The sequence below is a fragment of the Hemitrygon akajei genome, chromosome 19 (assembly GCF_048418815.1).
Source record: "Hemitrygon akajei chromosome 19, sHemAka1.3, whole genome shotgun sequence".
Lineage (NCBI taxonomy): Eukaryota > Metazoa > Chordata > Chondrichthyes > Myliobatiformes > Dasyatidae > Hemitrygon > Hemitrygon akajei.
In genome coordinates this window covers 22,004,280-22,031,524 of record NC_133142.1, presented here as the reverse complement: position 1 = coordinate 22,031,524, position 27,245 = coordinate 22,004,280, and the positions used below count along the sequence as shown (strand labels likewise).

At 39.8% G+C, this 27,245-nt stretch overlaps 1 protein-coding gene across 2 annotated transcripts in view; it reads left to right on the top strand.

Annotated features, from left to right (window-relative positions):
• The window catches only part of LOC140741811 (ERC protein 2), a 767,514-nt gene that overhangs the window by 344,365 nt on the left and 395,904 nt on the right, over nt 1-27,245 (top strand). For both annotated transcript variants that reach the window (XM_073072223.1, XM_073072222.1), the window contains one exon: nt 5,251-5,388. In XM_073072223.1, the coding sequence (XP_072928324.1) occupies nt 5,251-5,388 (138 nt within the window). The remainder of the gene's footprint in view (nt 1-5,250; nt 5,389-27,245) is intronic.

Below are 27,245 nucleotides of genomic sequence, written 5' to 3'. Positions count from 1 at the left end.
TACCTAACTCTACACCGTTCAGATAATAATCTGCCTTCCTGTTCTTACTCCCAAAGTGGATAACCTCACACTTATTCACATTAAACGTCATCTGCCAAGTATCTGCCCACTCACCCAGCCTATCCAAGTCACCCTGAATTCTCCTAACATCCTGTCGTAGAAGCCATCCTCTTTTCATCTTCAGCTTTTTTACAGATGGTGTGATGTTTGCTTCCAGAATTTGCTGGTATTTAATTGAATTCATTCTTCCCTCTACCAGTGAAATGTTCCCTGTGCCACTGGCTGCAACACAAGCCCAAAGCATGATTGATCCACCCCTGTGCTTAACAGTTAGAGAGGTGTTCTTTTCATGAAATTCTGCACCCTTTGTTCTGCAAACATACCTTTGCTCATTGCGGCCAAAAAGTTCTATTTTAACTTCATCAGTCCACAGGATTTGTTTCCAAAATGCATCAGGCTTGTTTAGATGTTCCTTTGCAAATTTCAGACGCTGAATTTTGAGGTGAGGACACAGGAAAGGTTTTCTTCTGATGACTCTTCCATGAAGGTCATATTTGTGCAGGTGTCACTGCACAGTAGAACAGTGCACCACCACTCCAGAGTCTGCTAAATCTTCCTGAAGGTCTTTTGCAGTGAAACGGGGGTTTTGATTTACCTTTCTAGCAATCCTACGAGCAGTTCTCTCGGAAAGTTTTCTTGGTCTTCCAGACCTCAACTTGACCTCCACTGTTCCTGTTAACTGTCATTTCTTAATTACATTACAAACTGAGGAAACGGCTACCTGAAAATGCTTTGCTGTCTTCTTATAGCCTTCTCCTGCTTTGTGGACATCATTTAATTTTCAGAGTGCTAGGCAGCTGCTTAGAGGAAGCCATGGCTGCTGATTGTTGGGACAAGGTTTGAGGAGTCAGGGTGTTTATAAAGCTTTGAAATTTGCATCACCTGGCCTTTCCTAATGATGATTGTGAACAAGCCATAGCCCTAACAAGCCAAGTAAGGTCTGAGACCTTGGTAAAAGTTATCTGAGAGCTCAGATCTCTTGGGGTGCCCAAACTTTTGCATGGTGCTCCTTTCCATTTTTTCACTCTAAAATTGCACAAAACAAAAATAATACACTAATCTTGCTTAAAATGTTGTAAAGAATGTTTCATCTTTAACTTAATGACTCTTGGAGATCAGTTCATCTTCTACTCACTTAACTATTCCCAGTAACAGAAATTTTGATTGGGATGTCCAAACTTTTGCATGCCACTGTAAATTATTATTAGTTGCAGATATTATTGGAATATAAAACATGAACTAGAGTATATTATTCTGTGATGGTAATATTTCAAGACAAGCATTATAGATTTTAATTTTCAACACTCAACATTGACTTTGTTTAGGATTGGATGCCCTAGTATCCCCAAGAGCCTTGATTTACTTATTTATGTATTATTATTATTTTCTCTTCTATATTATGTATTGCATTGAACTGCTGCTGCTAAGTTAACAAATTTCATGTTACATGCCGGTAATAATAAACCTAATTCTGATTCTGATTCTCTGCATCCTAGAATCCGAAAAGGAATTTGTCCCATCCGGCATTAGGGCCTTGCTTTGAACAAACTTATTTTGTATCATGCGTGCTGAGCACAACGTTCATTGGATATGTTGAAAAACTTACACTTTTTAAAAATGGTTATATGTAAGCAGGTTCTCTTAAAGAAGCAGTTGAAAGAAAATGCTGATGTGTTCTTGAACTCCAAGTTCAGAACTTAATATTGTGCTTCTAATTTTAATGTTTGCTTTGCTGACCTTGATCTGTAGATTATGGTTAATGGGGAAAAGCTTGGTTTGCACAAAAATAACCTGTGTACAAAAAAGATTTAACTTAATCTACACATATTACTTAAGGAGCATTAAGTATGCATTCACTAAAATAGCACAATTAGCACTTTACAGTTTATTGACAGAATTAAGAATGCTTTCAGTTATCCTGATTTTTATAATACATGGTACTAAAAGTTGGCATTGTATATCTTGGTTAAAAAAATTATAAAGCACAAGGCAAAGGCAAAATATATAAAGCTTTTAGGAAGTTCAATGCTATTACATATTGTGTTCAGTATAATGGAATCAATGTGAAGTGTTTGGTGGCTATCAAATCATGACAGCTTTACAAGCAATCACTGTTTTGCCCATTTAAGATCATCCTTAGTCATCTGTGATGTTTATTTGAAAAATGATTTCAGTACAAACATTATTAGGCTCCAAATGGAAAATGTTGTAATGTGAACAAAGTCACTGGAGAGACACAGCTGGTAGATATGAAGTAGTCTTTTATTTGACAAAGGTAGACACATTAGGCATCATATTAAGACGCTTTCAGAAGAAGAGGCCTGTTCAACCCAATGTTACAAGACATTTTATATAAAGTTCAAAGGACATTTCTATATTTGCAATGTATCTACAATGCTTCCTTTGAATTACTTATAACTTCCACTCCTTCTCGCACTCACACTCAAAAGAATGTGAAATCAGCATTGTCTGGTTTTCCAGTTAATTGCAGTTCAACCCATTGTCCAGAGCTTCATTTTAAATTGAATCTACAGTCCATATTCAGATTTGAAGATTGGTGAATTAACTTAGTTGCTGAAGTTAATAGTTAATATTTTGCTATATATCCTAATCCCAAAAAATAACCTAACAATAAACAATATTCTATTTTAATAACAATGAAAAAATGAATATCGACCTATTACACATTATATGTATACCATAATAAAATTGTAGTGCTTTCAAATGTCAAAAATGTTGTATGTTCACAAGAAGCAAATGGAAATGATAGACCTGAAAAATATCAACTGTAAAAATCTAATTTATGACATTAGACAGCAGTTTCTAGATTAAATTCTATTATCAAATAGATCCTGATTTTTTTTGCCAGTCCTTATAATTTAACTTCATAACTTGTAGACCTTCCATATCATATATACCTTACAATATATGTGCATCTCTGACCAGTAATTTGACCTGTACAGTCATGTCTTTTTGGCACAGAATGAACCTCTTTGCAAAAGTTAGTCAAGTAAACATACCTGTACATATCATGATGATTAGCAGAGAAATGTATGTTAGTTTTGGGCTTGTGTCTGCAAGTGTGGCATACTCTGTAGACTCTGGATCATAGCCAGCATAAAAATTCAGTGACAACTGTAATTCATTATCATTCTATAAATACAGTACTTGGATTTTTTTTTTCTTTTTACCCGAGGCAGCATTCCGAAAGACACACATCAAGTTAGAATGTTCAGTTGAATGGTATTTAATGTTTTCAGCATTTGATAGGCAAAGTCTTGATTAAAGAAAAATGTTGCTGAATGACAAAAAGCCACAAGGTGGCAGATTTTGTTCCCAACTGAACAATTTAGAATAAACTTAGGTGCCCCTTCTTTAACTTAAAACACTTTGCAGTGTTGGTGCAATTTTAAACTAAAGGAAAAAAGGAGGGCTACTGGCACCTTAAAACCAACTGCTTCAGGTAGAGGGGCTTGCCAGCCATGGTTGGCAGCTCATTCCGGAGGAGGAAAACTCGGATCTCAATCATCCACTGCCTTGTGGCTATACTCACTCATGGGAAAGGGTTCTGGAGTAAACCCTAAGAAAAATTTGGGGCTGGAGTCCCTAAGGCAGTCCTATATTGAATTCAACGCTGTCTGGCAACTCCTGTGACATCGCTGGTGCCAAATTGCGCCAGTCTCTGCCCTTCCTTTGGATTCACTAGCTGCATGGAGAGGGGGAGCCTATTGCATTGCAACACCTTGCTTTCCATATTGTATTGCCCTGGCTTGCATATCTCGTAGACAGCTAGGACACAATATCCATGGTCGACCCCAACCAAGGAAAGGGTTCATGTTATTTTAAACTTTTCCTCAGATTTTCCTTGCTTATAATGAGAATGATTAGGTGAAAGTTTGCCAGTGCTTTCTTCACTCGTATATCTCTTTGTTCGTCAGTTTTCCTTTGGAAATGTCATCTCCCAGGTTTCTAACATTTTATGGTATGATAAAAGGTTACATATTCTTCTTCAGCTTTCATCATAACTATCCTTTTACTTTAGCTGTGAAATATACTTGCTACAGGCAAAATACAATATGACAGATTTTCCTTCCCCTCCCTCAGATGAAACTCTCTGCTTCTGTGAGGCTCTGCAGCTGGCAGGCTGGGTTCAAACTGATAAAATACCATATGTAAGTGAAAAAAAGAGTTGAATATCAGGGAATGTTATAACTTAAATCTATGACTACAGTAGTGGAAGCCAGTCATCTCTTAAGTTACCAGTGGTCTTTAAAGGGGTTAACAAAATACTGACATCTGCATGCAACAAAGAAAGTTCAGTTATTTCACTAGTCTAATTCTTTTAGTCTCAAATGAAGTGATAAATGGTGTAATTGATGTACAGAAAGACACTACAAAAATAAGGGAGTGTTCACCGATGATTCCTTCCCTGACCACAGCGCCTAGTTTCTAAAATGTATTTTGTTTCAAGGTTGATGAATGTGCTAATTTAACTATACAGTATAAGAAATATTTTCAAATTTGGAAGTCAAACAACAAGTTGAATTGCAGTCGTTTTGCATGAACGAATTGATTGTCATGCAAAAGAAAAATACCATGGAAGTTCACAAGCTTAAACTAATAAAAATTGTGGGAACAGCCAGCAGGTCAGGCAGCATCTGTCGGGGGAGAAACAAAATTCCAATCTCAGATCAGTGACCATTCGTTCGAGCACTAATAATGAAAGATTACTCACCTGAAGTATTAACTCTTTATTTCTCTCTGAATTAGTTGTTGTTATGTACACATCCGGAACATGCTCACAAACCACTGATTTTTATTAAAACCTGGTTTTAGAATTTTTTACTTACTTTCTTGCTGGTTCAATTTGCTGCAGCTCTATGCTTCATACTGTTATATTAAAAAATAAGAATTATCTCAATATGATAGTAAACTTCAAAGTGATCAATATTTTATTGCATTTGTGGATCATGCATGAAGTAATAATACAGACATTCAAAAAACTTAGCAGTGCCTTTGACCTAGTAAAGTTGCCAAAAATGGAAGTAGTTTGTTGTAGAAATAATTCATGACTTTGGTTACAGATGTTATTGTGCATACACGGTAAAATGGAAGGGAAGAAAGTTAGTTTGTACATTAATAAAATATTTTCTTTTGTAATTACTAAGTTTATTTTGTTTCCTTGTGTAGATTGAAAATCTTCAGGAACAACTTAAAGACAAAGATAAGCAGCTCAACAACTTGAAAGACCGAGTTAAGTCATTGCAGACAGATTCTAGTAATACAGATACAGCATTGGCAACTCTAGAAGAAGCTTTATCAGAGAAGGTAATTAATTATGTTTAAGTTTTTGAAACATCATTCATGCATATATTATGATATTTGTGCATTAAAGAAAATGAATGTTTCTGAAGGAATACTTTTTTAATATATTCTTTTCAAATGGAAAATGCTTATTGGGGAATGCTTGTCCCATTGCTTTGGCTTTTCTTCATCAAGACAGCAATGGTAGTATTATTGAGATACTTTCCATTTTTACTGCTTAAGACTGGAGTCGACTAGTTCCATTAACCATCATGTTCTGTTTCCTTTCAAGAATTAAGTGTGTAATTGCCATAGAGTCATTGTAAATCTCTCTTGCTTCCTAGCTAATAAGTGAATTTGTGAATAGATGAATTTGCACAGAGATCTGAGAATGGAGATGGTGTTGTTGGCCCGTATATAGTTGCACATGGCGACTAAAGACAGTGGATTGCCTCCACCTGGTGTTTAGCTGGAGAAAACAGAAAATGGATGTCCTGCGAGCAGTCTGAGTTCAGAAGCAGTGAGGTAGATTGTAGCTGTTAATCTATAATTATAAACTGATGTGACATTTGTAGATTTGTTTCCAGATACAGAATGCAAATTTGCATGAGGTGAGGACAGAGGGGTTGTGTGAGATCCCAAGGATGGAATTGCAGAATCAGGTGATGTGATTGTTAAAAATGCTCTGTTTAAAATTATATATCTGAGAACAGAAGCAACTAACAGCAGTTCCATTTAGTTCGACAATGGAGTGAATAAATGGTAACTTGATCAAAGATTGCAGAGTGATGGAATAAATGAAAGTGTTTAAGCTTCATACTCAAGGTCCTCAAGATGGCAATGTTGTTTAGAACTTTTGGAAGGGGCTTACTTGTTATGTGCCATGTTGTATGACAGATGATTGTGGTCTTTCTATCATCATGATTGTTCTTGGCAGATTTTTCTACAGAAGTGGTTTGCTATTGCCTTCGTCTGGGCAGTGTCTTTACAAGATGGGTGACCCCAACCATTATCAATACTCTTCAGAGATTGTATGCCTGGTGTCAGTGGCCACATAACCAGGATTTTTGATATGCACCAGCTGCTCATAAAACTATCCACCATCTGCTCCCATGGCTTCACATGACCTGCTCAGGGGGCGGGGTCTAAGCAGGTGCTACACCTTGCCCAAGGGAGACCTTCAGGCTAGTGGGGGGAAGGAATGCCTTACACTTCCTTTGGTAGAGATGCCTGTCCGCCCCAGGAAGGGGCAGGAGGTTTAATTGAGGAGTTTGCTTAAGTGGGAAACTTTGGGTGATTTGCATGCGGATCGAAGTGAATGACATATCAGATGAAATATTTGTCTTAGAAAAACAGAAGAGCCTTGGATGTTTATGTTTTTGCCTGGGCAAGTTAGTCCCAGAAGAAAAGAATTATGTTATAAAGCCACTAATTGTGAGAGCCACAAATTGTGGGTGGAATTTTGTCAGAATGGGATTATAGAAATGGAAGCTGGGCCATGTAGAAAAGTTGAGCCTTAAGGTCAGGCTGAGTTGTGGTGCTGCTGATGTGGTTGAGAGGAAGAGAAATATGACTGGATTTTGGGAACATATAAGTTAGGAACAGAGGCAACTGCTCAGCCCTGGGAGACTGCTCTATCATTCAATAACAACCTGGCTGGTTTGACTGTAATCTCACCCCTGCATTTTTGCCTATCCTGGTAATCTTTTCATACCCTTGTTTGTCAAACAGTACTAACAACTGCCTTAAATATTCAAAGACTCTGCACCAACTGCCCTTTGAGAAAAATAATACACATATTCTTGACCACTGAAAGAGAAACAAAAAACCTTAAGTATGCTTTAAATGTTGTCCCTTAATTTTCAAACGGTGATCCCTGATTTTAAGTTTTCACATTGGAAATCCACTCTCCATTGCTACTTATCAATGACCTGCTTACTGGTGTTTAGTTTGGATTTCCCTAGGGCCACTTGACTCGGATTCTCAAAGCCCTGGTGCAAACATGGCTAGAAGGCTGAACTCCAGGGCTAGGAGGAAAATGCTCATGAATTCCAGATAAGAATCAAATGTGGCTCTGTGTTGGGGAAGTTATGTCTTACCTGACTGAGTTTTTCAAAGAGGAAGGTGATTGACGGAGGTCGAGTTGTGGTTGTTGTGGATGTGGATTTTAAGAAGGTGTCTGACAAGGTTCCTCATGGTAGGCTCTTTCAGAAGAATAGGATACATGGGATCCATGGCAACTTGGTTGTTTGGATTCAGAATTAGCTTGCCTGTAGAAGACAAAAGGTAGTTGTTGATGGGATCTCTAGCTGGAATTCTATGACTAGTGGTGTTTCTCAGGTGTCTGCACTGGGATCTCTTCTGTGTGTATATATAAACTAACGTGGATGAAATGAGGACGGATGGGTTAGCAATTTTGCAAAACATACTAAGATTTGTGGTGTTGTGCAACGTGTAGAAGATTACCAAAGAAAACAACTGTATATCAGTGCAGATTTCGGTGGTAAAATAGAAGATGGAGTTTTATCCAACCGAGTGTGAGATGCTGCAATGTGGGATATCAAATGAAAAAGGCCAGTGTACTGGTAATGGTAAGAGCCTTTAGCAGTACATGTGCAGAGGGGTCTTGAGCTCCAAGTCCACAGCTCCCTGAATGTGGTGGCACAGGCTGATTAGGTGAAAAAGAAAGCTTATGACATGCTTGCATTTATTAGTCAAGGCATTGAGTTCAAGAGCGAGGAAGATACGTTACAACTGTAGTTAGGCTGCATCTGGAGTGTGGCATTCACTTGTGGTTGCCCCATTGTAGGAGCAACATGGAGGCTTTGGAGAGGGTGCAGAAGAGCTTGACCAGGAGTGATCAGTGGTGAAGGAGTACAGGGCAATCAGTGGTGAGGAAGTTCAGAGCATTCTGTGGTATGGAAAGGCAGGATAGTCCCTGTCGCAGAGTGCCAGGCATGCCGGTTTTCACTCCAATTTTGGATATGACATTGAGTTTGGGGGCATACCGCAACTTTCTGAGCCAAATGCTGAATACAGTTCATATCTTGCACTTCAGTTTTGTATGAGCCATAGCTAGCCTGAACTGCTTGAGAAATCAGTTAATCTTTTTCATGTTCAAATTATGATGGATGAACCCAAGGGAATAATGAAGTATTCTTTTGATTGAGTCAGTGAGGGGTATTTAATGGTTCACACACAATAAGAATATTTTATATTTCCCATGGTGCAATCAGTTATGCAGCAGATTTTTTTGATAATATTATTAATATTTATGTTTGTAAATTGCAGTTTGATGTTCCTCATTCTGTGGTATGAAATAGTTTGTGCCTTTCAAGATGCTGCTTAGTATGTTTTTATACCAAGAATTGTTTTTTTTCTCCATAGGGCACTTCTTGCTCAAATGCTGTAGTTAAAGTTGCAAGGCTTTTGTAGTGTAATGAGTTAGCTGTATATTGCAGTCAGTGCAGATCAGTAACAACATCTCCTCCTCCCTGACTATCCACATAGACGCACCTCGGAGGTGTGTGCTCTACTCATCATTGTGTGGCCAAGCACAGCTTAGACACCACATAAACAAACTTGCTGAGAAGGGTGAGCAGCTTCAAGTTTCTGGGTGTCAATATCTCCAAGGATCTGTCCTGGCCCAACAGCTGAAGAAGGCACAAATGCAACTCTACGTAAGTAGGAATTTAAGGAGAATGTGGTATGTCATTGAAGACGGACAGATTTCTCTCGATGCTGAATGGAGAGCATTCTGACTGGTTGCATTACTGCCTGGTATGGGCCCTGCAATGTACGTAAAACAAGAGCTGCAGAGGGTTGTAGACAGCCAGCTTTATCACAGGCGCAACACTCCCCACCATCAAGTACATCTTTAAGGGGCGGTGCCTGAAGAAAGTGGCATCCGTCTTTAAGGACCCTCACCATCTGGGAAATGCCCTCTTCAGCTTTCTTCCATTAGAAAGGATATACAGGAGACTGAAGATCAGCACTCAATGATTTAGGAATACATCTTCCCCTCTACCATCAGATTTCTGAATGGTACATGAGCACTACCTTATTTCATTTGCACTATTTATTTTTGTATATCATAGACTTTTATGTCTTTTCATTGTCCTGCTGCTGCAAAACAACAGATTTCACATTATATGTCAGTGATAAATCTCATTCTTTGGGAGACAATCAATATCATTAAGCTTTTTGAATGTCTGCATGGGTTTTTTTCTGAGAATGTCAATGGGAAGTCATTTGTATTAGGAGTCAGTGATCCAAGGCCACTGAACTTAACTCTGGCTTAAAAATATAATTAGTATATATAGAAGTAAATGAACCAGTTAAAGCTGAACTAAAGTGACTGTAATAATTTTAATTAGCATAAGAACCCTTTTAAAATTTTACACACAAGCTTCAGGAATGAGTGCAAAATTTGAAATTCTGAACTGGGGTGGGGTGGTGGTTGATTTAAAGAAAGGATGGCACAAGATGAAAGAGGGTTAATTATGCAAACTTCAGTATGGACCTATCAGTAATGGCATTGAAAATGTGTCCTTTTTCTATTTTCAGCTCCAGGAACACCAGCAATCAAATTGTTTTTAAGATATGTGATATCAATGGTACATGACAGGTTACAGTCATCTTATTGGAAGTCTGTGACAGTGATGTAGCACAGAGACTGGTGTTGGGACCCTTGCTGTTTGTTATATGTGGTATCTATATTCAAAAAGGCCACCAAGTAAAAGATAGTCTAACGTTAGTGTTGGGGAAAGAATTGGGAAACATTCTGAGGGGCAGCATTAATCGACATTTCAAAAGGTTGAGATTGATCAAGGGTAGGTTTGTCGATGGGAGCTCTTGTATGACTAATTCATTTTAGTTTCTGCAAATTAATTAAATATTTTGATAAGGATTGTGCAGTTGAGTGGTTTGAATGGTCTTCAGTAAGGGCTTTGACAAGATGCCCGTGGAAGTTTGGTCCAGTGGGCTAGGGCAAAAAAAATGTTTATATACTATTATTCTAAATATTGAACCAAGGTAAGTTGGCAAATTCAATCCAACAATTGCATTGTAATAGATAAAAGGGTGATGATGGAGGATTACATTTATGATTTAAAGCCTGTGACAAGCAGTATACCACACGGATTGGTGTTGGAACCTTTACAGCTTGGTCATTGATGACCTTTACACCTTTACGTTGATGAAATGAATATGAATATACAATCAGTAATTTTGTAGACAATATAATATTAGACCGTAAGATGTAGGAACAGAAAGGCCATTTGGCCCATTGAGTCTGCTCCGCCATTTTACCATGACTCATCCTTTTCTCTCTCAATAGACAATAGACAATCCCATTCTCCCCATAATCTTTTACAACCTGACTAATCAAGAACCTATTAACCTCAACCTTAAATATACCCAGGGATCAGGCCACCACAGCTGCCTGTGGCAACAATTTCACCACTCTCTGGTTAAAGAAATACCGGTACCTATTCACCTCCATTTTAAATGGATGTTCCTCTATTCTGTGGTTGTGCCCTCTGATCCTTGACCTCCCTGCCATAAGAAATATCCTGTTCACATCCACTGTACCTAGGCCTTTCAACGTTCGATAGTTTTAATGAGATCCCCCCCCACCATTCTTCAAAATTCGAGTGAGTCAAGGTCCAGAGCTATCAATCGTTGCCTTCCATTCTTCCATTCCTGGGATCATTCTTGTGAATCTCTCCTGAACCCTCTCCAATGTCAGCACATCCTTTCTGAAGTAAGGAGCCCAAAACTGCTCCAAGTAAGGTCTCAACAGTGCCTCAACATTACATCCTTTCTTTTATATTCTAGTCCTTTTGAAATGAATGCTAACTTTGCATTTGCCTTCCTCATCACTGACTTAAATTAACCTTTAGGGAATGCTGCATAAGGACTGCCAAGTCACTTTGCACCTCAGGTTTTTGAATTTTCTCCTGTTTGGAAAATGGTCTGTGCTTTTATTCCTTCTACCAAAGAACCCGACCATACACTTCATGATACTGTATTCCATTTGCCACTTCTTTGCCCATTTTCCTAATCTGTCTAAGTCCTTCTGCAGCCACAAACCTGACCACAAAGCCATCTGAAAAAACGTTGGTATCCTGTTTAATATTATTGGCTAGCTTACTTCTGTATTCCTTCTTCTCTTTGATGACTTTTTAGTTGCCACGTGTTGGTTTTTAAATGCTTCCCAATCCTCTAACTTCCCACTTATTTTTGCTCTATTATATGCCCTCTCTTTTGCATTTATGTTGACTTTGACTTCCCTTGTCAGCCATGGTTGCATCAGCCACTGTTGCCTCATCCTGCCTTTAGAATACTACTGCTTCTTTGGGATGTATCTATCTTGCACCTTCAGAATTTCTTGCAGAAACTCCAGCCATTGCTGCTCTGGCATCATCTCTGCTAGGACCTCCTTCCAATCAACTTTGGCCAGCTGCTCTCTTACGGCTCTGTAATTCACTTTACTCCACTGTAATGCTGATACATCTGAGTTTAGTGTCTCTTCACACATTTCATGACCCCGACATCTGGAACTTCCACTATACTGCCAGTGTCTTCCACAGAGTGATGCAAAATACTTATTCAGTTTGTCCAGCATTTCTTTGTCCCCCATTACTAGCCATGGTTGTGTTATCTTCCCTTTACAATACTACTTCTTCTTTGGGATGTATACGTCCTGTGCCTTCTGAATTGTTTCCAGAAATTCCAGTCATTGCTGATGTGCTGTCGATCCTGCCAGTGTTCTTTTCCAATCAACCTATCCAACTCCTCTCTCATGCCTCTGTAATTCCCTTTACTCCACTGTATTACTGATTCATCTGGGTTTAGCTTCTCCTTCTCAGTTTCAAGGCGGATTTGATCATAATATGATCACTTTCCCCGAAGGTACTTTTACCATTGCCTTCCTCTGGTGCTCCTCCCCCTTTCTCTTTCTTCCATGGCCTTCTGTTCTCTCCCATCATATTCCCCCTTCTCCAGCCCTGTATCTCTTTCACCAATCAATTTACCAGCTCTTTACTTCATCCCTCCCACTTCCAGTTTCAACTATCACCTGTGTAGCTCTCTCGCCTCCTCCACCTTTTAAATCTACTCCTCAATTTTTTTTCTCCAGTTCTACCGAAGGGACTCGGCCCAAAATGTCGACTATACGTTTTTCCATAAATGCTGCCTGGCCTGCTGAGTTTCTCCAGCATTTTTGTGTGTGTTGTTTGGATTTCCAGCATCTGTAGATTTTCTCTTGTTTGAGATCAGTTCTGAATGTGGATTGTTTGAACTGTTAGGCTGCTGGTCTACAAGGTGTGCCACTATGCCACAATAAGGCTAGTTGGAAAGAAGTTGGTCTGGAAAAATGTGATCACTGTGGATGGTATTCTGTAGCACCAAAGCAATCACAACTCGAATTGCTCCTCTCATTAATGTGTTAGATAAATATAAAGGATACTGATTAATTGAGCAAACACTTAATTGGGTTCTTGGGAAACTGAAAGATCTGAAGGTAGATAAATCACCTGGATAAGATGTTGTACACCCCAGGGTTCTGAAAGAGGTGATCTGAAGAGATTGTGAAGGCATTAGTAATGATCTTTCAAGCATCACTAGATTCTGGAATGGTTCCAGAAGACTGGGAAATTGCAAATGTCACTCCACTCTTTATGAAGGGAGAGAAACAGAAGAAACCATAGACCAATTAGTCTGATCTCAGTGATTGGGAAGATTGTGGAATTTTGTGGAAAGGAGGCACATGATAAAATGGGCTGTAGTCAGCAAGGCTTCCTCAAGGGAAAACCTTGCCTGATAAATCTGTTGGAGTTTTCTGAAGAGATAACAAGCAGGATAGACAAAGGAGATTCAGTTGATGTGTACTTAGATTTTTAGAAGGCCTTAACAAGGTGCTACACATGAGGCTGCTTAACTAGCTATGAGCCTATGGCATTACAGAAAAGATTTTAGCATGGATAAAGCAGTGACTGATTGGCAAAAGGCAAAGAGTGGGAATAAAGGGAACCTCTTCTGGTTGGTTGCCAGTGACCAGTGGTGTTCCTCAGGGGTCTGTCTTGGGTCTGATTCTTTTTATGTTATATGTCAATGATTTGGATGATGGAATGGATCAATTTGTTGTAAAGATTGAAGATGATATGAAGATAGGTAGAGGGGCAGGTATTTTTGAGAAAGTAGAGAGGCTGCAGAAGAACTTAGATTAGGAGACTGGGGAAATAAATGGCAGATGGAATACAATGTTGGGAAGTGTATCATCCTACAATTTGGTAGAAGAAATGAAAGGGTTGTCTATTTTCTAAATGGAGAGAAAATACAAAAAAACTGAGGCGCAAAGGGACTTCGAAGTCCTTGTGCAGGTTAAAGGTTAATTTGCAGGAATGTTTGTGGAGAGGAAGGCAAATGTGATGTTAGCATTCATTTCAAGAGGACTAGAATATAAAAGCAAGAATGTAAAGTTGAGATTTTATAAAGCACTGGTGAGGCCTCATTTCGAGTATTGTGAACATTTTTGGGCCCCTTAGAAAGGATGTGCTGAAACTGGAGAGGGCTCAAAGGAGGTTTACGAAAATTATTCCAGGATTGAATGGTTTGTCATATGAAGAGCACTTGATGGTTCTGGGCCTGTATTCACTGGAATTCAGAAGAATGAGGGGTGACCTCATTGAAACACATCGATAGTGAACAACCTTGATAGAGTGAATGTGGAGAGAATATTTCCTATAGTTGGACAGCCTAAGACTAGAGGACACAGACTCAGAATAGAGGGGCGTCCCTTTAGAACGGAGATGCGGAGGAATTTCTTTAGCCAGAGAGTGGTGAATCTATGGAATTCTTTGCCACAGGCAGTTGTGGAGGCCAAGTCTTAATGTATATTTAAGGAAGAGATTGATAGATTCTTGTTTGGTCAGGGCATGAAGAGATATGGAGAAAAGACAGGAGATTGAGGCTGAGAGGAAAATTGGATTGGCCATGATGGAGCAGACTCAATGGGCTAAATGGCCTAATTTTACTCCAGTATCTTTTAAAACATATCTTAAAGATTGAAATTGAGCTTGCATGCACCATTTGCATTGGCAGCTAGTTTCACACTCTGACGACCATCTGAGTAAAGTTTTCCCTCGTGTTACTCTTAAACTTTTCACCTTTCACCCTTAACTTATGACCTCCTGCTGTAGTCCCCCTCCACCAACCTCAGTGGGAAAAACTTGCTTGTATTAACCTTGTTTAAACCCCTCATAATTTTATATCCGTCTATCAAATCTCCTCTCAATCTTCTATGTTCCAAGGGATAAAGTCGGAACTTATTCAATCTTTCTGTATAACTCAGGTCCTCCAGTCCTGGCAATGTCCTTGTAAATTAATTCCGTACTCTTTTAATCTTATTTACCTTTCCTGAAGGTAGGTGACCAAAACTGCACACACACGATACTCCAAGTTAAGCCTCAGCAACATCTTATACAACTTTACCATAACATCCCATCTCCTGTACTCAATACATTGATTTATGAAGGTCAAAACTTTTTTATGACCCTGTCTACCTGTGCAGCCACTTTCAATGAATAATGGATCTCTGTGCCCAAATCGCTTTGTTCTATCGTACTCTGCAGTGTCTTATTGTTCATTATGTAAGACCTACCTTGGTCGGTCCTACAAGTGCAACATTCAGTTCAATTCAAGTTTAATTGTCACTTGACCATGAATACAGCCAAGTGAGACAGCGTTAGTACGGGGTCAAGGTGCAAAGTCGCATTACCAACAGTCACACACAGTAAACACACACAAGATCACATTCATGTAAGAAGACTTTGATATCTCATCTTGAATGACAAACAGCTGAACATTCTTGACCAACATCCACTACCTTGCCCTCACCAACTTTCCAGGTAACTTCCTCGAAAAACTCTGTAAGTTTCAAGATGGCGGCGCGACACAGCTTGCAGCGGCCACTCTGGAGCTGATACATTATTTGTTAAGCGGGGGTGCCATGAGCAATCCTAATCTAATGAAAAATGGACGTGGGAGCACGGAGGAACATCTGGAAATCTCCAGGAAGGCCCTCTTCATTGCTGCTGCTGCTGTGAGGTTCGGGTCTCTGCTGAGAAGAACAGGCCCCCAGTCCTCGGGGTCGCATTGCCGGTGGCAGTTGGCGGGGGTGTCTTAATATGCTCAGCAGAGGATGGTGCTCGGAGAAGCTGTGCCGGAGGGGATGGTTGTAGGCTTGGAGGTTTGATGGATTCAGAGTCCGCTGCGGTCAGGTCGCTTTCAGTGTGTGCTATGTCTGCGAGGCTGGGTTCGACGGAGCTTTCATTGTGTGCTGCGTCTGCGAGGCTGAGTCGGGCGGCGCCGTGGATGTCCATAGCGGGGGTATTCCCTTCTGCCGCTGGCATGAGATGACAAGTCTATCGGGACCCTGAGGCGGAAATTGTGTGATGGTTTCTTTCGAACTTATAGTCTTTTAACATCTTTGGACTATTTTTACCGTGCCCATGGTCTGTTTTTTTATCAAATTATGGTATTGTTTGCACTGTTGTAACTATGTCGTTTTGTGCAAGTCATGTAGCTTTAGTTTTTGGTCTTGTTTTGTCTGATGGATTTGGAGCTCCTTTCCGGGGAACGCGCTAAGATGGTAGCGCGATATTAATACACAGCAGCCTCTCCGGACTCTGGATTGGGGATTGCCAAACGTTATGTGGATTTTCTGGTGTAGTCTATTTTGTCATGTGCTTTGTTGACATCATTCTGGAGGAACGTTGTCTCATTTTTTAACTGCATTGCATTTGTGGTTTTTAAATGACAATAAACTGAATCTGAATCTGAAGATTGGTTAGACACAACCTACCATGCACAAAGCTATATTAATTATCTCTAATAAGTCCATTTCTATCCAAATACTCATATATCCAGTCCCTTAGAATATCTTCTAACTTTCCCACTACTGATGTCAGGCTCAAATAATTTCGTGGTTTTAGAGTCTTTCTTAAACAATGGAACAATATTAGCTACCTCCAATCCTCCTGTACCTTACCTGTCAATAAGGATGATTTTAATTATTTCTTCTAGGGCTCCTGCAATCTCTGCACTTTCCTCTCACAGGCTCCAAGGGAACACCTTGTCAGGCCTGAGATTTATCCACCCTAATTTGCCTCGAGACAGCAAACACCTCCTCCTCTGTATAGGGTCCATGACCTCACTGCTGCTTTGCCTCACTCCTATGCATACAGTGTCCATCTCCTGAGTGAATACAAATACAAAAAATCCATTTAAGATCTCCCCCATCTCTGTTGGCTCCACACGGAGATTACCATTCGCATCTTCCAGAGGACCTGTTTTGTCCCTTGCAATCCTTTAGTTCTTAACAGAACTGTAGACTCCCTTAGGATTCTCCTTCACCTTGTCTGTTAGGGCAACCTCATGCCTCCTTTAGCCCTCCAAAGTGTTCTCTTACATTACTTATACTCCATATGTAGCTCATTTGTTCCTGTCTGCCTAGACCTACTATGCACCTCCTTTTTTTTCCTTAATCAGGGCATCAATATCTTTTGAAAACCAAGGCTTCCTAAACCTGTTATCTTTGACTTTTTATTCTGACAGGCACATATGAAGTAGACCTTTGCCAGATCCTTTCTGATACCATCAAAATTGGCCTTTCCTCAATTCAGAATCTCAACCCATGGACCAGACCTATCCTTTATCATACTTACTTTGAAATCAGTGTTATTACGATCACTAGATGCAAAGTGTTCCCCTACTCAAACTTCTGTCACCTGCCCTGCCTCTTTGCCTAATGGCAGATCAAGTATCGCACACTCTCTTGTTGGGACTTCTATGAACTGATTAAGAAAACTTCCCTGAACACTTCTGACAAACTCTATCTCATCTAGTCCTTTTACAGTATGGGAGTCCCAGTCAACATACTGAAAGTTAAAAACACCTACTATAACAACTTTGTTTCTTGCAACAATCCATGATCTCCCTCCAGACTTTTTTCCTTTAAATCCTGAAGACTGTTAGGTGGTATATAATATAGCCCTATTAATGTGGTCATACCTTTCTTATTCCTCAGTTCCATGCATAAAGCCTCACTAGACAATTCTTCAGTCTGTCTTGGCTGAGCATTGTCATGACATTTTCCCTGACTAATGCTACCCCTCCTCCTTTAATCCCTCCCATTATATTGCTTCTCAAACAAAGGAACTCTGGAATATCGAGTTGTCAGTTCTGTCCCTTCTGCAACTAAGTCTCAATATCGTAATTCCAGGCGTTGATCCATGCCCTTAGCTCTTCTGCCTTTCCTACAATATTTCCTGCATTGTCACACTGTGCAATCTTTTGATTCCTGGCTTTGTCTGAGTTGTAGCAACATCTGCCTCCACAACCTCTCCACTATCTGCTCTGGCACTCTTTGTTTCCATCCCCCTGCAGCTCTAGTTTAACACTCCCCCCCCCCCCCCCCCCCATGGAGCATTAGTCGTTCTGCATTTCTGGTGCAAACTATCTCTTCTTTACAGATTCCACTTTTCCTGGAACAGAGCCCAATGATCCAAAAATCTAATGCCTTCCCTCCAACACCAACTCTTTAGCTGTATGTTAAACTGTATGATCTTCCTATTTTTGGCCTCACTAGCATGTGGCATGGGTAGCAATCCAGTGGTCATAACCCTGGAGGTCCTGTCCTTTAACTTAGCACCTCACTCCCTGAACTAATTTTCTAGAGCATTGTCACTCTTCCTACCTATGTCATTGGCTGCAACCTACATGGGCTGTGACCTCTGGCTGCTCACCCTCCCACTTAAGAGTGCTGAGGACTCGTTCTGATATTTTCCAGAGCCTGGCACCTGGGAAGCATTTTGTGCAAGTTTCTCATGGTTTACAGCATCTACAGAATCCCTTGTGTTTATGGCTTCCTACTTTCCTTCCCCTCTGCTGCGTCATTCTGTGACTCCATGATAATCACTTCAAGAACTAGATTTCAAAATGCTTGTTGAGCTTCACAACTTGGAAAGGCTTTCTTGGAGAAATCAATGCATTTTGCAGTTGTAAATTGGATTACTGCAAAGTTGTGCTTTCTGGATGAAAGGTAACGGTTCATACCAGAGTATTAAACCTATTTAAACTTGTTAGTCATCAACTAAATGATAATTGGATAATTATTCTCTCCTTTCCCCAGTTACTCTTCCCTCTCCCATACCCCATTCTTTAGTATAATTCTGTGGAAACAAGCCTTTTGATACCTTGTCCATTCTTGTTCATTTTTGAGACCTTTGTGTATTACATGTCAGTTTACTATAGAAGGTATCAGATCTGAGTGTGTTCTTTATAGACTTAGCTGAAATCATCATCATTTTCTTAGGTGGTCCAATCTTCATCTGATTTCTATAGGGTTCAGATGTGATGATTTGCCACATCTGTGGGGATTTTCTGGTGTTTGTGCATCAGATGTATTCTCTGCAGTGTGTTTATCCAGTGAAACATTTGACATAGCTCCACATGAAAAACCTCCAAAGGTTGGAATTTCTGGGTCCTACTTCTTGACGGGCCAATACTTCCCCTGAATTACTAAATTCAGTTCCTCCCTTTCCTCTCAGACTCTGGATGTTTAACAAAAAATAAAGGATCAGGAAAAACACTTTGATAGCCCCTTTGTGGCCATGCAAGTTATTTTTGGACCAGCTGTTGCAGTTAAAAATTTGATCCTTTTTTTCCACCATATGACGAGCATTTAAAGTCCCAAATGGGAGGAAGGTTCTGAACTCTCCACACTCCAACCCAGCTGACTTCATACTAATTGTGTGAGAGGGGTTAAGTGCTCATGGCCTGTAGAAAGAGGTAATTCTGAGTTACTACATATGAAACTCTACCACCCAAGTGGTGCTTGACAGCAAGAAACATTGGTTTTCTGATAGAATGTGACATCAAAAAAAATTCTACTGTATGTGAAAATCTTAATTTTTTTTTCTTTTGTCTTCAGAACATGTTGGATTTGAGTTTCCTGCCTCACTCATTTGGAATCTTTGTGGTCAATATCTACATTTATTTAGGAACTACAGAGATCCTCAAATGTAACAGTATCTTGGACAGCCACCCTGGCTCAGATATATATCATTATTATGTGTTTGTCTGGTTTCACAACTTGGATGGAAGTAGGTAAAACAGGAAGCCCACAGGAAATTTGCCTTAAGTCATTTGCACCAAGTGAATCATGGTGTAGTAAAATTAGGTTCTGTTAAAATTAACAGAACCAAGTTTTAAATGCTAGCTCCACATGCTGCCGTTGTTATCTTACATGCTTAGAGCAAGCATTCAATGCTGACTCTTTATAAGGCATCGATAAGACCACATCTGGAGTATGGTGAGCAGTTTTGGATTCCGTTTCTGAGAAGGGATGTAGGGATGTGCTGGCATTGGAAGAGGGTTTACGGGAATGAACCTAGAAATGAAAGAGTTACATATGAGAAGCATTTGATGGCTCTGGGCCAATACTTGCTGGAGTTTGGAAGAATGAGAGGGGGGTGCAATCTCAATGAAACCTACTGAATATTGAAACATCTATATAGAGTGGACTTGCAAAGGATGTTTCAAATGATGAAGGGTCTTGGACAAAAGAGCACAGCCTCAGAATAGAAGGATGTCCCTCTGGAACAGAAAAGAGCAGGAATTTCTTTAGCGAGAGGGTGGTGAATCATTACAATTCTTTGCCACAGACCACTGTGGAGGCCAATTCATTGGGAATATTTAAAGTGGAGATTGATAGATTCTTGATTAGCAAGTGCATCAAAGTTACAGGGAGAAGGCAGGGAAATGGGGTTGAGAGAGAATATAAATCGGCCATGATCAAATGGTGATGTAGACTCAATAGAGCAAATGGCCTGATTCTGCTCTTGCACCTTATGGTCAATCAACTGACAATGAATCTACTCTACCAACTGTTTTCTTTCACTTCCAGTTCAGCACATCTCTGAGATACAGTACAGTGCAAAAGTCTAAGGCACATTTTTAAAAACATCAGTAAAGTGAAGATACTTTTAAAAATAATAAAATGAAAAGTTTCTAAATGTCAAAAAATTACTATAAAAAAGCTAAGCAAATCAATATTTGGAGTGACCTCCCTTTGTCTTTAAAACTGCACCAATAGGTATACTGTTGTGCAGTTTTACAAGAAAATCGGCTGGTAGGTTGTTCCAAGCATCTTGGAGAAATTGTCGCAATTCTTCTGCAGACTTTGGCTGTCCCACTTGCTTCTGTCTCTCCAGGTAATCCCGGACAGCCTCGATGTTGAGGTCAGGGCTCTGTGGAGGCCATACCATCTGTTGCAGAACTCCTTGTCTTTTCTTTTCACTAAAGATAGTTCTTTATGACCTTGGCTGTGTGTTCTGTGTCATTGTACTTCTGCAGAATGAAGTTGGGATCAATCAGGCACCTTCCTGGTGGTCTGTGTGATAGATACGAATCTGCTTGTACTTCTCAGTATTGAAGATTCCATTAGATCTGATTGTATCACAAACTCCATTTGCAGAAACACAGCCCTAAACCCGTAGGGAGCCTCCGCCATGCTTCAATGGTGGCTGCGGACACTCACCCATGTAGTGCTCTTGAGACCTTCTATGGGCAAACTACCTCATGTTTGAGCCAAAAATTTCAAATTTTGACTCGTCAGTCCAGAGCACTTGCTGCCATTGTTCAGCACCCCAGTCTGTGTGTTTTTGTGCATAGGTGAGTCTCATGGCTTTGTTTCCATTTCAGAGGAATGGCTTATTAGTAGCAACCCTTCCATGAAGGTCTCTGCTGATAAAACTTCTCCAGACTGTAGACAGGTGTATTTGGGTTCCAGTGGTTTCTGTGAGTTTATACTGATAGCATTAGTGGATTTCTTCTGATTTAGAGGGGGCTTCCATTTGATATATCTATTGTCTGCTGTACCCAGTTTCCAAAGCCAACTGCTATGTTTCTGCTCCACAACCAGGCCCATTTCTTTGTGCTTCTTCAGAAGAACTTGGACATTGCATCTTGAAACTCCTGTCTGCCACAAAATTTCAGCTTGGGAGAGGCCTTGCTGATGCAAGATAGCCACCTTGTGTCTTGTCACTAGGCTCACTCTTGCCATGGTGTCAAAATTGATGATTTGAAGGTTAAACTGCCACGCCTCACCTTTTAGTTTGGTGTCCTTTGCCCAGTTTGATTCCTTCTAGAACCATTTCTCTTTCAGTTTATCAGTTTGGTTCATTCAACTTATTATGTCATTGATCATTCACATCTGTTTGTTATCTTTGTTTAATTATGCATTGGGCTTATACCTACTTGGTAATCAAGTTTTTTTTATTTGAAATGTAATCTATTACTTAATGTATTACTTTCCTTAATGAAAAACAGAACTTCCTCTAACATTTAATTTTTTTGAAAATTAATACTTGGAAATATGAAATTTGCTCTTTTCTACTGACACACTAATGCAGAAAACAAAAAAATAAGCATCTAAAACAAAATTTATATGAAGAATCTAGGATGCTTGAGAGTTGCACAGTACAGTAGAACATATGTCCTGACATTTTTCCTCTCTTGTGCATCTTCTGTGCATAAATGGAATTAGAACTGGTTTATTATTGTTAAATGTACAGAGATGCAGTGTCTCCATGCTGTTCATTCAGTTCAGATGAACGCACAGCGCATGGTGGAAGAACAAATTAAAACAATAACAATGCAGAGTGAAGTGTAACAACTGCAGAGAGAGTGCAGTGCAGGTAAACAATGCGGTGGAAGATCATAATCAGACTGTGAGGTCAAGTCCGAGTTATCATACCAAGGAACTATTTAATAGTATTATAACAGCAGAGTCAAAGCTGTCCTTGAGCCTGGTGTACCTTCTTCCGAATGGAAAATGGGAGAAGAGAGAATGCCTGGGGCGGTTGGGGTGAATATCAGAATCATGTTTAATAACACTGATGTATGTCATGAAATTCTGTTGCTTTGCTGTAGCGGTACATTGCAATACATAATAGGTATTGATAAGTAATTAAATAACTAGTGCAAAAAGAAAAATTCAGATCAGATTTGACATCACTCAACTAGGTGATCTATCTCACTCCCGTACACCTCCTCATCATCATCGGAAATTCAGCCAACAATAGTTGTGTCATTGGCAAATTTATAGATGCCATTTGGGCTGTGCCTGGCCACACAGTCATGGGTATAGAGAGTATAGAGCAGTGGGCTAGAGGTGCACCAGTGTTGATTGTCAGCGAGGAGGAGATGCTGTTTCCAATTCTCACTAACTCTGGTCTCCCGATAAGGAAGTCAAGGATCCAGTTGCAGAGGAAGGTATAGAGGCTCAGGTTTTGGAGCTTGTCGATCAGTACTGCCGGTATGATGGTGCTGAACACTAAGCTGGAATCAATAAAGAGCAGCCTGATGCAAGTGTTGCTATTGTCCAGGTGATCCAAGGCCACGTGAAGAGCCAGCGAGACTGCATCCACTTGTAGACCTATCGTGGTGGTAGGTGAGTTGCAGCAGGTCCAGGCCCTTGCTCAGGCAAGAATTGATTCTGGCTGTGACCAATTTCTCAAAGCACTTCACCACAGTAGATGTGACTGCAACTGGGTGATAATCATTGAGGCAGCTTACCACGCTCTTCTTGGGCATTGGTATGATTGTCCAAACATATACAGTACTGTGCAAAACTCTGTGTGTGTGTGTGTGTGTGTGTGTGTGTGTGTGTGTGTGTGTGTGTGTGTGTGTGTGTGTGTGTGTGTGTGTGTGTGTGTGTGTGTGTACACGCATGTGCGCGCGCACACGTATGTATTATGCATATGTAGTAAATCTGGCGGGAGCAAAAGATGGTGGGAATGATGAATGTGGAGGGCTGTGGGAGGGGTGGGAGACAGATGGCAGAGGAGTGCCCAGAGGGTAGGGGGATGGCGCGGGTGGAGATGCATCCAGTCCTGAGACACTAGGCAAGGTAATTTAATTCAAAACAATTGGTTTACTCATCGTTACAGAATGTCTCCCTGGTGCGTCCTGCTTCCTCGCTCTCCTTTCCCCATCCATGATTTTGCTCTCCCTGCCCCATTCCCACTTTCAGTTCACAACAGAGACCCATATCTGAATCAGTTTTATTATCACTCACATATGTCATGAAATTTGTGATTTTTTTTGTGCGAGCAGTACAGTGCAATACTTAAAATTATCAGCACTCTGCAAAAGTCGAGACACCCTAGCTATATACATGTGCCGAGGGCTTTTGCACAGCTCTGTAAAAATTAAGAGTCCGCCACTATAATAAATCAAATAAATGGCAAATACTGGAAACATTCAGCAGGTCAGGCAGCATTTGTGAAAGGGGAAATAATTAACATTTGATGCCTGACGCTTTCTGGTTTTGCTTACGAGTCCACCAGTTCCTTGATGACATTGTTGTCATGCTTACAAAGGCACCTCATGTTACCTTTTTCTGATTTCCTTTGGTTCTCCCTTCTGAGTCAGCAGCTATATTCTGATTAGTCCCGGTGCTGCTTTTGACTCTTTTTACTAATAAACCAAGAATAGAAAAGTAAGTGACATCTGACCGAATCTTTGAGCTGCCCCACTTTAAATGTTACGACTAAGTTACATCCAGAAGAAGGTATCAGCATCTTCTTGAAATCTCTGACCTTGCTTAATCTCTTACCTTTAATATTTTGCTCTCTACGAACAAAGTTGAAGTTCCATTATCATTGAAGGTAGCTTATTGTTTGAAATCAACTTTGAAATATATTAGAATTGATAGAAAGCAATCCCGAATGAAATGTCTTGACAGTGGTTTTGGTGCAATCAAACTGCATCTCAGAGTTCCAACTTTGGATACAGCAGGCGGGTGCAGCAATTTTTTGCTGATGCACCAAGGAGTAAAAATGAGCTAAATACATATACTGTACATCCAGTCTTACACACCCTTGTGTTACCAGCATTAAGAGCAATATTACTACTGATCTGAAGGCCCTCGATCTCATTGTTTGAAGCATCAGGCTGATGTGTACCGTTTAATCAGGAAACAGCAAAAATTATGTCGTTAAAGCCTCAAGGACTTTAAAACTGTAAATTTAATCTATTGCCAAAATTGTGATTTTTTTTTTAAACATTGGAAGTATTTGTAAATCTTTGTTCAACACGAAGTAATATTCCAGTATTAGTGTTCCTAGATTTATGAATGTTCTGTTTATGGATTTTCATTAAAACGCTATTGACTCTTTAGCACATATCCTATAGATCAGTGAATAAGTTTTGGCAACAGCACATACATTTAAACATGAAATTACAGAAGTTGCTGCCCAGGGTGCCTTCAGAAACTAGTATTTTGCAGAATCAACACTAAAATATTTAGAAAGACATCAGGTTACAGTATTATTGAGAATAAGTGAGAATAACATAGTCAGAAAAATTGAGGCTTGACCATTAAAACATTTGGAAATGTTATAAACAGTATCAAATTAACTGGTTTTAAAAATCATTTTTGTTATATATTCTTATTTTACGTACCAGTCCAGTTTATTTCATAATCTATCTTCCCTTTCTTTATTGCTCGCTTAGTGGTTCTTTATTACTTTTTAAAGTTTTCACAATCTTCCAGTTTCCCACAACTTTTGACGACTTTGTATACATTTTAGTTTGATACCTTCCTTTATTTCCTTAGTTATCCAGGGCTGGCTGTCTCCAGCCTTACTGTCCTTGCTTTTGACTGGAATATACTTTTGTTGAGCATGGTAAAAAATCTCTTTGAAAGTCTTCGACTGTTCCTCTACCATCCCACCATATTGCCTGTGTTCCCGGTCTATCCTATCCAACTCTTTCCTCATCCCATTGTAGTCTCCCTTGTTTAGGCACAATACACTGGTTTTAGATCAAACTATTGCACCCTCCATTTGTATGAGAAACTCACTCATTCTGTGATCGCTCTTTCCAAGAGAATCCCTAACTACAAATTGCTAATTTTACCTGTCTCATTGCAGAAGACCAGATCCAAGATAGCATGTTCCCTTGTAGGTTCATTAATATGCTGGTCAAGAAAGTTATCATGTATGCATCCTATGAATTCCTTCTCAAGACTGCCTCAACCAACTTGATTCACCCAATCTATGTGCACGTAAAAATTCTCCACAATAACTGCTGTTCCATTCTTAGATGCCTCATATATTTCTCAAGTTTATTGCCTGTGCCACTGTAATGTTATTATTCAGTGGCCTATAGACAACTCCTACCAATGATTTTTTCCCTTTACTATTCCTAACCTCTGGCCAGATGAACTCAGCATTCTACTTATTGGATCTAGTATTGTCTCTCACTATCGCCTTGATCTCATCTTTAATTAAGAGCGCCACCTCACCTCCCTTACTTTCCTACCTATCCTTCCATATTACTTGATGTCCTGGGATATTTAATTCCCTTTCCTCTCCACTCTGCAACCAAATTTCTGTAATGGTCACTAAATCATCCCCCCTGTACTGTTTTGTGCCCCGAGTTCACTGACCTTGTTTTGAATACCACAGCCATTCAGATAAAGTGCCCTTACACTCACTGTGCTTTTAAACTCTAGTAATCTTTGTTTCTTTTGCACTTGACTTCTGCACTCCACCCTTTTCTGTATTTTAACTTCTGCTCTTACTTTATCCACCCTTTTCTCTTTTACTTTATCTGTACTTCTCCAATCTTTTCACCCCACCCCCCACATTTTAATTTAAAGCCCTATCCACAGCCCCAGTCATGTCATTCGCCAGGATCCAGGTCTCAGGTGGAGCCCGTCCCAATGGAATAGCTCAAACACAAATGAAGCAAAGTTTAGAAGTATTTAGAAGGTGTATGAAAAGAGATTAACATCTCTAAAGGAAATACTCAAGGTTTTGTAAAGATGGAAAGAGAGTACATGAATGAAAGCCTCGCGAATATGAAAGAACAGCAGGTTGTCCAATATGGCATAACTATGAATAGAGGGATTTTATTGGAAATGTTGGAAGAATTTAAATGTAGTTAATAATGCATTCCATCCTAGAATTGGGAGAGAGGCAGTGAGCTATAAGCACACTGTTTCAAACATTCTATCTCCACTTGCTGATCACTTTATTATGTACACCCTATACACCTGCTTATTGATGCAGATATCTAATCAGCCAGTCATGTGGCAGCAACTCAATGCAGAGAGGCTCAGTTGTTATTGAGACCAAACATCAAAATTGGGGAAGAGATGTGATCTAAGTGACTTTGACTGTGGAATGATCAGTGCTAGACTGGGTGGTTTGAGTATCTCAGGAACTGCTGATCTCCTGGGAGTTTCAAGCACAACGGTCACTAGAGTCTACAGAGAATGGTGCAAAAAAAAAACCCAAAAAGTATCCAGGAAGCAGTAGTTCTGCAAGTAAAAGATGACTTATTCATGAGAGAAGTCAAAGGAGAATAGCCAGGCTGATTCAAGCTGAAAAGATGGCAACAGTAACTCAGGTAACCATGCATAACAAAAGTGGTGTGCAGAAGAACATCTCTGAATGCACATCATGTCAAACCTTCAAGTGGATGGGCTACAGCACCACACTGGGTTCCACTCCTGTACCTAATAAAGTGGCCACTGAGTGTACGTATAAAAACAAAACACGAATTTGACACCTACTGCATTATCTTTTAGAAACAACTTACTACTTAAAGAATTCTTAAGCATATTGTACCTACCATAAGAAGTGAAGTCAGCAGATTCATTTCACAAAGTGAGTATTAATTTTAACGTTTATGTTAACTTTATGCTCATTGATCAACAATGATTTCTTTCCAACATGTGTTAATAGGGAAGGATACATTTGTGAAGGTAAGACCATGAGTAGTCTAATCAACCATATTGCTCT